Source organism: Bufo bufo, chromosome 2 (assembly GCF_905171765.1).
Source record: "Bufo bufo chromosome 2, aBufBuf1.1, whole genome shotgun sequence".
Taxonomy (NCBI): Eukaryota; Metazoa; Chordata; class Amphibia; order Anura; family Bufonidae; genus Bufo; species Bufo bufo.
Window position 1 is genome coordinate 488,065,037 of NC_053390.1, and position 17,460 is coordinate 488,082,496.

General features: G+C 44.5%; 1 protein-coding gene across 3 annotated transcripts in view; it reads right to left on the minus strand.

Annotated features, from left to right (window-relative positions):
- Positions 1 to 290: 290 nt before the first annotated feature.
- The window catches only part of MYO1F (myosin IF), a 1,016,322-nt gene continuing 999,152 nt past the window's right edge, over positions 291 to 17,460 (minus strand). For all 3 annotated transcript variants that reach the window (XM_040417777.1, XM_040417776.1, XM_040417775.1), the window contains one exon: positions 291 to 509. In XM_040417777.1, the coding sequence (XP_040273711.1) occupies positions 433 to 509 (77 nt within the window). In that variant the 3' untranslated portion in view covers positions 291 to 432. The remainder of the gene's footprint in view (positions 510 to 17,460) is intronic.

Genomic DNA, 17,460 nt, shown 5'->3' on the forward strand with positions numbered 1-17,460 from the left:
GGGTCCGCAATTCCGATCGGGGCCGTACGTCGTGTGGCCCCATAGAAATGTATGGGTCCGCAATTCCGTTCCGCAAAATGCGGAATGGAATTGCGGATGTGTGAATGGAGGCTTAGTATGAGTTCTAGTCAGTATTTTGAATCAGTATTTGTAAGTCAAAGCCAGGATTAGAAACTACAGATATATAGATTATACTGTAAAAATGTGTACCTCTGCCATGTTTAGGTTACACTTTGGTTTACACTGATGCAAAATACTACAATGCATTAAGAGGGCACACTCTGAAAAGATTCTAGTGCATTGCTTATTTATTTCTCTTTAAAATTATATACAGTGTGTAAATTGACCTGTTTGGGTAAAGGGAACAAAATGATGCATTGCTAATTCATTCTATGTATTTTTTTAGTATGTATTTTGTTGAAATATTTGGTATTATATTTTCTGCACATAATTTCCAGGAAACAACCCTTCTTTCCCGTGAAGTCTTCCCTTCCACCAGCCAGAAGGATCTGAAAAGAAGCAGTGAAAATTCTTAATTATAAAACAAGCACAAGAAATGTTAAAAGGTGCCTCTATGGCAGGGCTGGCCAACCTGTGGCTCTCCAGCTGTTGTAAAACTACAACTCCCACCATGCCCTGCTGTAGGCTGATAGCTGTAGGCTGTCTGGGCATGCTGGGATTTGTAGTTTTGCAACAGCTGGAGAGCCACAGGTTGGCCATCCCTGCTCTATGGCATAATGATTCATAGTGCATCTTTAAAGAGGTTTTCTTTTCAAAATGCAAAAGATTGTCATATACAGGGAGTGCAGAATTATTAGGCAAATGAGTATTTTGACCACATCATCCTCTTTATGCATGTTGTCTTACTCCAAGCTGTATAGGCTCGAAAGCCTACTACCAATTAAGCATATTAGGTGATGTGCATCTCTGTAATGAGAAGGGGTGTGGTCTAATGACATCAACACCCTATATTAGGTGTGCATAATTATTAGGCAACTTCCTTTCCTTTGGCAAAATGGGTCAAAAGAAGGACTTGACAGGCTCAGAAAAGTCAAAAATAGTGAGATATCTTGCAGAGGGATGCAGCACTCTTAAAATTGCAAAGCTTCTGAAGCGTGATCATCGAACAATCAAGCGTTTCATTCAAAATAGTCAACAGGGTCGCAAGAAGCGTGTGGAAAAACCAAGGCGCAAAATAACTGCCCATGAACTGAGAAAAGTCAAGCGTGCAGCTGCCAAGATGCCACTTGCCACCAGTTTGGCCATATTTCAGAGCTGCAACATCACTGGAGTGCCCAAAAGCACAAGGTGTGCAATACTCAGAGACATGGCCAAGGTAAGAAAGGCTGAAAGACGACCACCACTGAACAAGACACACAAGCTGAAACGTCAAGACTGGGCCAAGAAATATCTCAAGACTGATTTTTCTAAGGTTTTATGGACTGATGAAATGAGAGTGAGTCTTGATGGGCCAGATGGATGGGCCCGTGGCTGGATTGGTAAAGGGCAGAGAGCTCCAGTCCGACTCAGACGCCAGCAAGGTGGAGGTGGAGTACTGGTTTGGGCTGGTATCATCAAAGATGAGCTTGTGGGGCCTTTTCGGGTTGAGGATGGAGTCAAGCTCAACTCCCAGTCCTACTGCCAGTTTCTGGAAGACACCTTCTTCAAGCAGTGGTACAGGAAGAAGTCTGCATCCTTCAAGAAAAACATGATTTTCATGCAGGACAATGCTCCATCACACGCGTCCAAGTACTCCACAGCGTGGCTGGCAAGAAAGGGTATAAAAGAAGAAAATCTAAGGACATGGCCTCCTTGTTCACCTGATCTGAACCCCATTGAGAACCTGTGGTCCATCATCAAATGTGAGATTTACAAGGAGGGAAAACAGTACACCTCTCTGAACAGTGTCTGGGAGGCTGTGGTTGCTGCTGCACGCAATGTTGATGGTGAACAGATCAAAACACTGACAGAATCCATGGATGGCAGGCTTTTGAATGTCCTTGCAAAGAAAGGTGGCTATATTGGTCACTGATTTGTTTTTGTTCTGTTTTTGAATGTCAGAAATGTATATTTGTGAATGTTGAAATGTTATATTGGTTTCACTGGTAAAAATAAATAATTGAAATGGGTATATATTTGTTTTTTGTTAAGTTGCCTAATAATTATGCACAGTAATAGTCACCTGCACACACAGATATCCCCCTAAAATAGCTAAAACTAAAAACAAACTAAAAACTACTTCCAAAAATATTCAGCTTTGATATTAATGAGTTTTTTGGGTTCATTGAGAACATGGTTGTTGTTCAATAATAAAATGAATCCTCAAAAATACAACTTGCCTAATAATTCTGCACTCCCTGTATTATAATGTGACAAGAATAAGATTGGCTTCATGTCATTTTTCTAGCATGATGAATTGCCTGAGGGCTGACCAACAATATAAGGCCTCATGCACACAAACGTATTTTGTTTTCGTGTCCGTTCCGTTTTTTTGCGGATAGGATGCAGACTCATTCATTTCAATGGGTCCGCAAAAAATGCGGACAGCACACCGTGTGCTATCCGCATCTGTATGTCCGTTCCGTAGCCCCACAAAAAAAATAACATGTCCTATTCTTGTCAGTTTCAGGCATTGTTACAATGGATCCGCAAAAAAAAACAACGGATGGCATACGGATGTCATCCGTTTTTTTTTGAGGATCCACAATTTGCAGACCTCAAAACACATACGGTCGTGTGCATGTAGCCTAACAGAGGAGTCATCAACCTCAGGCACTCCAGCTATGGTGAATGTACAACTCCAAGCATGCTCAATTCACTTTGATAGGAGTTTTGAGAACAGCAGGGCTCAGAACTGAAGGAGCTCAAAATGTGGAAACCCCCCAAAATGATTCCATTTTTTGAGGCCTAGTTTGGTGATTTATAAAGCACTGGTAAAGCACAACTGCAGAGGCACTGAGGTGAAATAAAAAAGACACCTCCGAGAAGTGACCTCATTTTAGAAATCACACCTCTTACAGAATTTACCAAAGGGTGTAGTGAGCATATTGACCTCCACAGGTGTTTTGCAAAAATTAATTCACAGCAGATGAGTGAAGAGTCAGCCCTCTTAATATTATGCTTCCTGGTTTTAGAAATATCCTACATGTGGCCATAACCCCTTCACTACTGAGCCACTTTTCACCTTAAATCCCAGGCCGATTTTTGCAAATCTGACATGTTACTTTACGTGGTAATAACTTTGGAATGCTTTTACTTATCTAAGCCATTCTGAGATTGTTTTCTCGTCACATATTGTACTTCATGACAGTGGTAAAATTGAGTCAAAATATTTAAATTTTATTTATAAAAAAATACCTAATTTACCAAAAATTTGAAAATATTAGCAAATTTCCAAATTTCAATTTCTCTACTTTTATAATGGCTTGTAATACCTCCCAAAAATAGTTTTTACTTCACATTCCCTATATGTTTACTTTATGCTTGGATCATTTTGAAAATTACATTTTATTATTTTTGGGACGTTAGGAGGCTTAGAAGTTTAACTCCTTAAGGACACAGCCTTATTTCGCCTTAAGGACCAGGCCATTTTTTGCAAATCTGACCAGTGTCACTTTAAGTGCTGATAACTTTAAAACGCTTTGACTTATCCAGACCATTCTGAGATTGTTTTCTCGTCACATATTGTACTTCATGACACTGGTAAAATGAAGTAAAAAAAATTCATATTTATTTATAAAAAATACCAATAGTACCAAAAATTAGAAAAAAATTGCTAATTTCCAAGTTTCAATTTCTCTACTTCTATAATACATAGTAATACCTCCAAACATAGTTATTACTTTACATTCCCCATATGTCTACTTCATGTTTGCATCATTTTGGAAATTATATTTTATATTTTGGGGATGTTACAAGGCTTAGAAGTTTGGAAGCAAATCTTTAAATTTTTCTGAAATTTTCAAAAACCAAATTTTTAGGGACCAGTTCAGGTCTGAAGTCACTTTGTGAGGCTTATATAATAGAAACCACCCAAAAATGACCCCATTATAGAAACTACACCCCTCAAGGTATGCAAAACTGATTTTACAAACGTCGTTAACCCTTTAGGTGTTCCACAAGAGTTATTGGCAAATGGATATATATGTCCAGCTAAATCAATATCAATATGGTACAGAAGGATCATAAAGTCAAAAAGTGTCCAGCAGTATTGATCCCTTTAAAACATAACTTTTACTTATTCATCTTATATAAAATAATACCACCGTAGTGGTTCACCAGTGAAGATTAGTGAGACAAACGACAAATAACAAACAATAATAGATGCTTCTGGGAGCCTTCCTCAGATATATCAAGTGGTGAGTGAACACAGGGCAGCTAAGGGGAGCAGTAGGTAAATCTGACCTGTCCCTTTCGCTCACCCTGTCTATTTCCTCAGCCCAGGGACGTCCCCTGATGGTGGAGACTCCCTGTCCTCGTGCCTGGGCTGACTGCCCTGCGTTTACCCTCCTCTCAAAAAATGTATATAATGAAAAATATTTAACACAGCTCCCCAGAAGCTGACGGGTGATACTCTGTGTCCTAGGTAAAAAATTACCAACATGGACACCAATGGATAAAACAAGACCAAATGGTATTTATAAATAGGTGAACAAATATATGTATTGCCTATAGAAATGAGGAACCAGACACTAGGGCATCAAAAGCTGTGTATACCCAGGCTAGTTCATATAACCCCGCACTGAGGCATCAATGCTGTGCATTCCCAGGCTGGTTCATGTAACCCCTACGCGTTTCCCCTATTACTAGGTTCATCAGGGGGCATTCACGGTCAAGGGTACAACCGTCATCAAATACAGATATATGAGATATACTTATGATATAGTGGAGGAAACAGGATCAGAGACGCAGACGATAATGTGCATAGGGCCAAGGGACCAATTGATATGTCCCACCTGTGGAGAATAAAGGCACTATCAGGTTGAGTGCTAGATATAACATATATTGCATACCCTCCTACATCTCAGCACTTACTTCGTGTCCTAGGCAATCAGGAAGCTAAAGGGCCCAACGAGATAAGGGCCAGTACTTTACCCAGAAAGCTGTAAACAAAGAAGTTTTCAAATAATATAAGGCATACTCCATGCCAAGATGTTCATTTGCCAGTGCTAACTATACGGTCCTTACTTACATTTAGGCTGCGTCCCAGTAGCGTCCCGTTCCTCCTACTACTCACACTCACTCTGGTTTCCCTAAATACCCCCTTACCAGCTGTTCAAATTCGGCGCTGATTGCCATGTCAGGTGAGTCACTACCGGAAATGAGACGCCACAGTCTGCGTCATTGCCGGTCCGTGAGCCGCATACAGATTCCTTCCGGTCCCTATGATGGTACGTCACTTCCTGTGCCTTCTGATACGTCACTTCCTGCGCCGTCATATGGAACGCATAAAACGGCCAAATCCGGTCTCGTGAAACGCATAATCGCGTCACATCCGGTTTAGCCGTCCCATTCAGAAGGCATCAGGTACTATGTCATAGGGGGCGGCCCCATGGATCTAGCTACATCGTAAATAGATATATAAGCAGCATAGACTTGCAGCGGCGATCCAATGTGTGGATATCATGTTCAAAAAGGAGACAGCTAGTAGGGGGCAGGGGGGTTAGGTGTGAGAATGATATGCAAACGTCCATTTCATTAGTTTTCACTAAGGTGTATTGCCTAGTCAATAGGTGACACCTAATGCACATAAGATTTTTCACGTGCAGTTTCTGGATACAGAACGTATCCTAATCATTTCATCATGGCTAAAATAAAGTCACTGAGTAGCGCTATTTTTGATCAGAGGGATGAAGGGATAAACACATAGCCACCCCCGCAGATTACAAAAAACAAGAAAAAGTGAGTCTTTCATTAATCCCAAGTGGTGCCTGGGATTTAAAGCGCTGAATCCAGACGCACTCTTTCTGGAGGATTTTCCGATCCCAGTCCCCACCCCTAGGTGACAGTGGGATGGTTTCTAGGATCGAAAACCTCAGGCAACTGGGATCACCATCATGGATATCGATCACATGTGATGCGACTGGTGTGATCTTCTTCTTAACCACGTCGTTCACATGTTCACAAATCCGTCGCCTGACCTCTCTGATGGTCTTGCCTATATAATCCATAGGGCAAGGGCACTGGCATATATATACCGCACCCTTGCTCCTACAGTTGTAAAAATCTCTAATTTGATAGGCTTGACCAGTGACTGAGCAGGTAATGGATTTTGCAGTAGAGATAAAGGCACAGGCTTTACAAGAGCCGCATTTGAACATACCGCAAGGCTTGCGGTCCAGCCAGGTCCCCACTCCACTTGGTGTAGTGTAGTGGCTTTGGACAAGGCGGTCTCTTAAACTCCTCCCCCTCCTATATGTAACACTTGGTTGTTTAGTGAGTACACTCTTAAGGTCCGGGTCCATATGTAGGATGGGCCAGTACCTTTTCAAAACTGCCATTACCTCCGTGTTTGCCGAGTCAAACATAGATATCAGGCGTATTGGTTGTTGTCCACTCTGTGCCTTAGGTTTAGGTATGAGGAGCTCGGTACGTTCCCTACCTACGGCATTCTGGAACGCGCCCCCAAGAACCGTCTGAGGGTAGCCCCTCTCCCTAAATCTCGTCTGTAGCTTCTTGGCCTCACTGTAGAACGCTTCACCCTCAGAGCAATTTCTCCGGGTCCTCAGGTATTGGCCCCTCGGTATACCACGTTTAAGAGGTGTCGGGTGATGACTCTCCCAATGTAGCAAAGAGTTGGTTGCGGTTTCCTTTCTATACATATCTGCAATCAGTCTATCACCCTCCCTGGTTATCCGTACATCAAGGAAACGAATTGTATAGAGGTCGAACTCAAAGGTAAACCGCAAACCAATATCATTGCCATTGAGGGACCCGACAAACTCTGAGTTCCTCTGACCCACCCTTCCAAATCACAAAGATGTCATCTATATAGCGTGTCCAGAAGGTGATCTTGTCAGACCACCAAGTCACATCATCTGGAAACACGCATGTGTCCTCCCACCAGCCCAGGAAGAGGTTAGCATAGGTGGGGGCACAAGGGCTCCCCATTGCCGTCCCCCTGAGCTGGTGGTAGAACCGTGAATTGAAAAGGAAGAAGTTGTGGGTCAGAGTAAACTCGAGAAGTCTGAGGATGAAGTTGTTATGCGCTCTACAGTGGATATCTCTTGTCTTCAGAAAGTAGTCTGCGGCAAAAAGGCCCTTGTTGTGTGGAATTGAACTGTACAAGGATTCCACGTCTATACTGGCCAGTATACACCCCTGATCCACATTGATCGCCTCAATCTTGCTGAGGAAGTCCATCGTGTCCCTCGTGTATGAGGGTAGGGCCACGACGAACTCCCTCAGCACGCGATCAATGTAGATGCCACAGTTCTGTGTAAGGGAATTAACCCCAGAGACGATGGGACGTCCCTTTAGGGGTGTAATGCCCTTATGGACTTTAGGTAATCCATACAAGGTGGCTATGGTAGAATGGGTGGGAAGGAGAAAGTCATACTCAGCCGCCTAAATCAATCTGTCTGTAAGAGCATCAGTCAGGATGATTTTTAATTCATCACGGTACGTATCCGTTGGATTCGTCACCAGTACCCTATAACCCTCCCTGTCTTTCAATAGGTCTAGACACATGGTCTGATAAGCTGCATGGTCAAGGATAACTAGGTTACCACCCTTATCAGATGATTTAATAATAATCGATTTATCTTTTTCAAGGGCAGTAAGTGCTGACATCTCTGCTCGAGACAGATTGAAATGGCAGGGAGATAACCCTTCCAACTTCTCAAGATCGTTCGTTACCATCTGCATGAAGATGTCCACACACTCGTAGTTCATGGGTGGGGGCATCTTCCTGCTAGTCGGCTTGAGATTAGTGTACGGTCCCTGTCCTGGTCGACGGCTACCCTCCTCTCCCAATTCACATAGGGAATGCAGTGAGGTCAAGTCACCCTCACTCAGGCCAAGTCTGGTACAAGTTTGTCTGTCATTTTCCCTGAAAAACTTATGCCATTTAAGACGTCTAATGAACAGACTCAAATCCTTTGTCCATGTAAACAAGCAGAAATTGGTAGTTGGAACAAAAGATAGACCCTTGCTTAATACACCAAGCTCAAGTGTACTAAGTGTCCGCGACGTCAGATTGATAACCTGCAGACCTCCCTTCAAGCCCTGTCGGTCCTGACAGGGCTTGAAGGGAGGTCTGCAGGTTATCAATCTGACGTCGCGGACACTTAGTACACTTGAGCTTGGTGTATTAAGCAAGGGTCTATCTTTTGTTCCAACTACCAATTTCTGCTTGTTTACATGGACAAAGGATTTGAGTCTGTTCATTAGACGTCTTAAATGGCATAAGTTTTTCAGGGAAAATGACAGACAAACTTGTACCAGACTTGGCCTGAGTGAGGGTGACTTGACCTCACTGCATTCCCTATGTGAATTGGGAGAGGAGGGTAGCCGTCGACCAGGACAGGGACCGTACACTAATCTCAAGCCGACTAGCAGGAAGATGCCCCCACCCATGAACTACGAGTGTGTGGACATCTTCATGCAGATGGTAACGAACGATCTTGAGAAGTTGGAAGGGTTATCTCCCCGCCATTTCAATCTGTCTCGAGCAGAGATGTCAGCACTTACTGCCCTTGAAAAAGATAAATCGATTATTATTAAATCATCTGATAAGGGTGGTAACCTAGTTATCCTTGACCATGCAGCTTATCAGACCATGTGTCTAGACCTATTGAAAGACAGGGAGTGTTATAGGGTACTGTTGACGAATCCAACGGATACGTACCGTGATGAATTAAAAATCATCCTGACTGATGCTCTTATGGACAGATTGATTTCGGCGGCTGAGTATGACTTTCTCCTTCCCACCCATTCTACCATAGCCACCTTGTATGGATTACCTAAAGTCCATAAGGGCATTACACCCCTAAAGGGACGTCCCATCGTCTCTGGGGTTAATTCCCTTACACAGAACTGTGGCATCTACATTGATCGCGTGCTGAGGGAGTTCGTCGTGGCCCTACCCTCATACACGAGGGACACGATGGACTTCCTCAGCAAGATTGAGGCGATCAATGTGGATCAGGGGTGTATACTGGCCAGTATAGACGTGGAATCCTTGTACAGTTCAATTCCACACAACAAGGGCCTTTTTGCCGCAGACTACTTTCTGAAGACAAGAGATATCCACTGTAGCGCGCATAACAACTTCATCCTCAGACTTCTCGAGTTTACTCTGACCCACAACTTCTTCCTTTTCAATTCACGGTTCTACCACCAGCTCAGGGGGACGGCAATGGGGAGCCCTTGTGCCCCCACCTATGCTAACCTCTTCCTGGGCTGGTGGGAGGACACATGCGTGTTTCCAGATGATGTGACTTGGTGGTCTGACAAGATCACCTTCTGGACACGCTATATAGATGACATCTTTGTGATTTGGAAGGGTGGGTCAGAGGAACTCAGAGTTTGTCGGGTCCCTCAATGGCAATGATATTGGTTTGCGGTTTACCTTTGAGTTCGACCTCTATACAATTCCCTTCCTTGATGTACGGATAACCAGGGAGGGTGATAGACTGATTGCAGATATGTATAGAAAGGAAACCGCAACCAACTCTTTGCTACATTGGGAGAGTCATCACCCGACACCTCTTAAACGTGGTATACCGAGGGGCCAATACCTGAGGACCCGGAGAAATTGCTCTGAGGGTGAAGCGTTCTACAGTGAGGCCAAGAAGCTACAGACGAGATTTAGGGAGAGGGGCTACCCTCAGACGGTTCTTGGGGGCGCGTTCCAGAATGCCGTAGGTAGGGAACGTACCGAGCTCCTCATACCTAAACCTAAGGCACAGAGTGGACAACAACCAATACGCCTGATATCTATGTTTGACTCGGCAAACACGGAGGTAATGGCAGTTTTGAAAAGGTACTGGCCCATCCTACATATGGACCCGGACCTTAAGAGTGTACTCACTAAACAACCAAGTGTTACATATAGGAGGGGGAGGAGTTTAAGAGACCGCCTTGTCCACAGCCACTACACTACACCAAGTGGAGTGGGGACCTGGCTGGACCGCAAGCCTTGCGGTATGTTCAAATGCGGCTCTTGTAAAGCCTGTGCCTTTATCTCTACTGCAAAATCCATTACCTGCTCAGTCACTGGTCAAGCCTATCAAATTAGAGATTTTTACAACTGTAGGAGCAAGGGTGCGGTATATATATGCCAGTGCCCTTGCCCTATGGATTATATAGGCAAGACCATCAGAGAGGTCAGGCGACGGATTTGTGAACATGTGAACGACGTGGTTAAGAAGAAGATCACACCAGTCGCATCACATGTGATCGATATCCATGATGGTGATCCCAGTTGCCTGAGGTTTTCGATCCTAGAAACCATCCCACTGTCACCTAGGGGTGGGGACTGGGATCGGAAAATCCACCAGAAAGAGTGCGTCTGGATTCACCGCTTTAAATCCCAGGCACCACTTGGGATTAATGAAAGACTCACTTTTTCTTGTTTTTTGTAATCTGCGGGGGTGGCTATGTGTTTATCCCTTCATCCCTCTGATCAAAAATAGCGCTACTCAGTGACTTTATTTTAGCCATGATGAAATGATTAGGATACGTTCTGTATCCAGAAACTGCACGTGAAAAATCTTATGTGCATTAGGTGTCACCTATTGACTAGGCAATACACCTTAGTGAAAACTAATGAAATGGACGTTTGCATATCATTCTCACACCTAACCCCCCTGCCCCCTACTAGCTGTCTCCTTTTTGAACATGATATCCACACATTGGATCGCCGCTGCAAGTCTATGCTGCTTATATATCTATTTACGATGTAGCTAGATCCATGGGGCCGCCCCCTATGACATAGTACCTGATGCCTTCTGAATGGAACGGCTAAACCGGATGTGACGCGATTATGCGTTTCACGAGACCGGATGTGGCCGTTCTATGCGTTCCATATGACGGCGCAGGAAGTGACGTATCAGAAGGCACAGGAAGTGACGTACCATCATAGGGACCGGAAGGAATCTGTATGCGGCTCACGGACCGGCAATGACGCAGACTGTGGCATCTCATTTCCGGTAGTGACTCACCTGACATGGCAATCAGTGCCGAATTTGAACAGCTGGTAAGGGGGTATTTAGGGAAACCAGAGTGAGTGTGAGTAGTAGGAGGAACGGGACGCTACTGGGACGCAGCCTAAATGTAAGTAAGGACCGTATAGTTAGCACTGGCAAATGAACATCTTGGCATGGAGTATGCCTTATATTATTTGAAAACTTCTTTGTTTACAGCTTTCTGGGTAAAGTACTGGCCCTTATCTCGTTGGGCCCTTTAGCTTCCTGATTGCCTAGGACACGAAGTAAGTGCTGAGATGTAGGAGGGTATGCAATATATGTTATATCTAGCACTCAACCTGATAGTGCCTTTATTCTCCACAGGTGGGACATATCAATTGGTCCCTTGGCCCAATGCACATTATCGTCTGCGTCTCTGATCCTGTTTCCTCCACTATATCATAAGTATATCTCATATATCTGTATTTGATGACGGTTGTACCCTTGACCGTGAATGCCCCCTGATGAACCTAGTAATAGGGTAAACGCGTAGGGGTTACATGAACCAGCCTGGGAATGCACAGCATTGATGCCTCAGTGCGGGGTTATATGAACTAGCCTGGGTATACACAGCTTTTGATGCCCTAGTGTCTGGTTCCTCATTTCTATAGGCAATACATATATTTGTTCACCTATTTATAAATACAATTTGGTCTTGTTTTATCCATTGGTGTCCATGTTGGTAATTTTTTACCTAGGACACAGAGTATCACCCGTCAGCTTCTGGGGAGCTGTGTTAAATATTTTTCATTATATACATTTTTTGAGAGGAGGGTAAACGCAGGGCAGTCAGCCCAGGCACGAGGACAGGGAGTCTCCACCATCAGGGGACGTCCCTGGGCTGAGGAAATAGACAGGGTGAGCGAAAGGGACAGGTCAGATTTACCTACTGCTCCCCTTAGCTGCCCTGTGTTCACTCACCACTTGATATATCTGAGGAAGGCTCCCAGAAGCATCTATTATTGTTTGTTATTTGTCGTTTGTCTCACTAATCTTCACTGGTGAACCACTACGGTGGTATTATTTTATATAAGATGAATAAGTAAAAGTTATGTTTTAAAGGGATCAATACTGCTGGACACTTATTGGCAAATGGGGTTGAAATTAGAAAATTTCATTTTTTTGCCTAATTTTCCATTTTAACCCATTTTTTCCCACTAACAAAACAAGGGTTAACAGCCAAACAAGACTGTATCTTTATTGCCCTGACTCTGCCGTTTACAGAAACACCCCATATGTGGCCGTACACTACTGTACAGCCGCACAGCGGGGCGTAGAGTGAAAGCTGCGCCGTTTGGTTTTTGGAGGGCTGATTCTTGTGGACCGGTTTATTTACACCGTGTCCTGTTTCAACCCCCCTGATGCACCCCTGGAGTAGAAACTCCCTAAAAGTGACCCCATTTTGGAAACTACGGGATAAGGTGGCGGTTTTGTTGAGATTATTTTTAGGGTACATATGATTTTTGGTTGCTCTATATTACATTTTTGTGAGGCAAGGTTACCAAAAATTGAAATTCTGAAATTTCCTCTCCATTTGCCATTAACTGTTGAGGAACACCTAAAGGGTTAATAAAGTTTGTAAAATCAGTTTGGAATACCTTGAGGGATGTAGTTTCTTAGATGGGTCACTTTTGTGGAGTTTTTACTCTAGGGGGGCATCAGGGGGGCTTCAAAAGGGACATGGTGTCAATAAAAAAGGCCATATAAATCGGCCTTCCAGAAACCATGTCGGTCCTTTCCTTTTGCGGCCTCCCTTTTACTAATAAAGCAGTTTACGACCACAAATGTTTCGTTTCTGTAAACTGCAATATCAGGGTAATAAATATTAAGTTACCGGAAAAAACGGATTGAAATGGAAAAGTGCCAAAAATAGCTGTTTTGGCACCGTTTTATATTTTTTTTTTACCGTGTTAATCTGGGGGGTTAGGTCATGGGGTATTTTTATAGAGGAGATTCTTACGGACGTGGCGATACCTAATAAGTCTACTTTTTTTTACAATTATTTAGGTTTTAGACTATATTATCCTTTTTGATACAAAAAAAATGTTTTTGTATCTCTAAAGTCTAAGAGTCATTTTTTTTTGTTTTTTAGCCGATTATCTTATGTAGGGGCTCATTTTTTGCGGTATGAGAGGACGGTTTTATTGGCATTATTTTGGGGGCTATAGGACTTTTGGATCGCTTGCTATTAAAATTTTTGTTGGGTAAGGTGACCAAAAAAGTTCTTTTTTGCACCGTTTTTTTTTTTTTTTGGACCGTGTTAATCTGGGGGGTTAGGTCATAGGGTATTTTTATAGAGGAGATTATTACCGACGCAGCGATATCTAATTTGTATACAGTTTTTTTATCCGATGTCGGTGCTAAATTGGGATATAAATTTAGTACTCCATGGAAGTGTGGTACTCCCTGAAGCAACCGTCAATGCAGAGGCCCGGATGATCAGGGCACGTGTCACATTGAGTAGTGGTGTCCTTCCGTATCCCCCTCCTGTGACACACTCTGCACTTTTTTTGGGTTCGTCCTTTCTTTCCAGTATGGGGGACCACACCTGGAAAGTGTTGGCCAGGGACGCCCACAAACCAAGAAAGACATGTTAGGCTGCATTTACACGTCCGTGGTGTGTTGCGGACCCGCAAATTGCGGGTCCGCAACACACAAGCTCGGCACCCCCATTGAAATGCCTATTCTTGTCCGCAAGCTGCGGACAAGAATAGGACATGCTCTATCTTTTTGCGAAGCTGCGGACCCAAAATCGGGGCCGCGCTCCGCAATTGCGGCTGCAGACAGCACACTGTGTGCTGTCCGCATCCATTCCGTCCCCATAGAGAATGAATGGGTCCGCACCCATTCCGCAAAATTGCGGAAAGGATGCGGACCCATTTTGCGGACGTGTGAATGGAGCCTTAACCTTTCTTGGCATGATCGGTTACTGCCGCCAATGGATTGCTGATTGTTCCTACTATGATAATATTCTGAGACAAGCCACTCATACTGATATGCCTGACTTCATTACATGGTCTGATGAAATGTTACAAGCTTTTAGTCATTTGAAATGTGCAATGGTTTCAAGTCCTGGTTTGGGCCTACCCGACTATGGCGTGATGTTTCACTTATTTGCCAGGGACAATTGTAAAACCATGGCGGGAGTCCTGGCGCAAGACCATGGAGGCAAATTCCGCCCTGTTGCCTTTTTCTCAAAGGTGATTCCCGTACAGGTTCAGGGCATGCCTGCGTGTCTCAGGAGTTTGGCAGCTTGCGCTATGGTTGCGGAGATGGCTACGCCTGTCACCCTAGGTCATCCTACCACTCTGCATACCTCACACAATATTCAGGCCCTGTTGAAGAACATACATACTCAACATATGTCGGCACAAAGACTGAGTGGATATGAAGTTTTGTTGCTCTCTAATCCTCAACTTCATATCAAATACTCAGCCCCCACATTCGGTCCAATGGCTATACTGAATGCCCTACTAGGATACAAGGGAGAGCAGGATGATTTGCCTCCTCCCCATGTCTGTACTGAGCTTATACATGAACATACCTCACGTAGGCCTGACTTACAGTCCACATCCATTGAAGGAGCACCTGATGTTTTTGTGGATGGATCCTGTTCCCGCCCTAATGACAACACTTATCATGCAGGATACGCTGTGGTTCAACTCCCTGATGTCATTCTGGAATCAAATCCTATACCTTTTCAGTCAGCCCAAGCAGCTGAACTGATTGCCCTCACTAGAGCTTGTTGTCTTTTTGAGAGAAGAGATGTAAATATATACACAGATTCCAAATATGCCTTTGGGGTTGTCCATGATCATGGGGTAATCTGGCAGAGAAGAGGCTTCATAGCTGCAGATGGGAAGCAAATATCACATTCCACCCTAGTACATGATCTCCTGGCTGCCATCCAATTACCACGCAAAGTTGCTATTATCCATTGCAGGGCACATACTGGTCTCCAAACGCACATGGCTAAAGGGAATGCCCTGGCTGATCAGGCAGCAAAATAAGCTGCCATTAGAAAGCCAGCGACTGTTCAAATGCCCTCCCTAGTTCCAGAAATTACCCTCGCTGACAATCTATTGCTCAGCCTCCAGGATTTGGCTACCAGTAGTGACAAGATGGAATGGCAGTCGGTAGGTGCAGTACAAGACCCTGATACGGGTCTTATTTGAAAGAGGGGAAACCATGTATTCCAGTTGCAAGTGCCCCAATTTTAATTGCACAATTTCACGGTCTTGGCCATAGGGGAGCACAGGCAACCACTGACCTCATTCGGAGAGATTTTTTTATACCACATCTTAGGTCAAAGGTACAATCTTATGTTTCACGGTGTATTATATGTCTCAGAAACAACCCAAATAATTCAAAGAAGGCCCAACACCAGCATCTAAATTACCCAACTTCGCCATTCACTCACTTACAAATTGACTTTACCCATATCCCAAAGACAGGAAGTAAGCAGGAGTATGCCCTTGTAATTGTGGATATGTTCTCTAGATGGCCGGAGGTTTTTCCCACTACAAATGAAACCACACAAACTGTGGTAAAAATCTTGTTACAAGAGATCATCCCCAGATGGGGGTGTCCTGTTCAAATTAACTCAGATAATGGCCCAGCTTTTGCGTCCAGGGTATGTAAGGAGCTTTCTAAAGCCCTTAGGATTGACTGGAAATTCCACCTCCCGTATCACCCAGAGAGTTCCGGAGTAGTAGAAAGGATGAATCGAACAATTAAAGAAAACATAAGGAAAATTACTGGAGGCACATTCACTAATTGGAAAAAGTTTTTGCCTATAGCCCTAGCAGAAATTAGGATGCAGCCTAATAAGAATACTGGCTACTCACCATTTGAGGTCCTAATGGGAAGACCCTTCCCCGCCCCTTGGGGTCCAAAAGCCCCCATAATAGAACAAGGGGATCTAGAAGTAGTACAGGCAGAATATGTGAGGAAACTTGTAGAAACTTTAGATCAAATTGAACAAAAATGTTGCTCGTGCCTCTCCTTTCTCTCCACAGGAACCTACGCATCCTTTCCAACCAGGAGATGTGGTGATAGTCCAGCGCCTGGCAAAAGGACGAAAACAGATTGAGTTCCCGTTTGGACCACCCACCCGAGTGGTAGCAGTCACCAGAACAGCGATTCTCACAGAAGAGGCTCCAATCTGGATTCACGCTAGCAGGATAAAAAGGGTCCCAAAGGCTTCCTCTCCGGTGACGGATAAAGACAAAGCGTCACAGTCGTTACCTCTGGCTGTGACCTTCTGTCTTTGCTCTCGCTGCAGCTCCGTTCCTGTGTGTTATTTGTGGTTCTTTATGGGTTAACTCCCCTGTGTGTCTATTAGGAGTTAATCCTCTCTGTCTGCTCCTTGGGTGTGGCTTCTCTGCTGCACCCATGGAACCTGTATATAAGGCTGAGGTTTCCTCAGTTCTGGGTCAGCTCTCCTGGTGTGTGTTGTCTTGTCCTGCTCCTGGTTTGTACTCTCTCTCCCATGCTGCTGACCCATGGGATCAGTGTCTGTGCTCTGTGGGTTTCCCTACTCGTGACAGAATGAGCAAGTAAACTTTCACAGAGTTTTTTTTTTTTGTTCTGTTTTCTGCTTATCTGTGGTATGTGTGTGCTTTCTGTTTTTGTTTCCCTCTTTATGGTGCCTTTTAGGTATCGGATTTGGTTGCCTTGGTGTACTGGCTGTGGTGTTCTCCATGTATGCTGGTTGCCAGGGGTGACGTCCGGTTTAACCTTTTTAGCTTGCAGTTCTGCCTACGGCTGTGTTTTCCGTTATCGGCGCAGGCGTCTGCTTCTGGTCCTGTCCTCCGGAAGGGGGTGTCAGCATGTCTGACCAATCAGTTCTTGGCAGACATGCTATTCTCCGGAGGGAGAGTGGAGGGGGAGGTGTTAGCACACTGCAGTTCAACATGACTTTTGTGGCCGTGTAGGCTGGCTGCATTCCTCTTGGCGTACTGGCTGCGTTTACCGTGTAGGCTGGTTGCTAGGGGCTGCGTGCTGGTTGCGGTCGTAGTATGTGTTCTGCTTGTGTACCTCTGTACCCCTTTGATTCTGATTTTTCTTTGTATTCCTGTCTGGTTCCTGTTCCTGGTCCCAATCCTCCGGAAGGGGGTGTCTGCATGTCAGGCAATCAGTTCTTGGCAGACATGTCATTCTCCGGAGGGAGAGTGGAGGGGGAGGTAACTTCTTGGTGCGGTTCACTTGACGTGTATGCCGTGTTTGCTGGCTATCTTCCCCTGGCGTACTGGCTGTGGACCTTCCATGT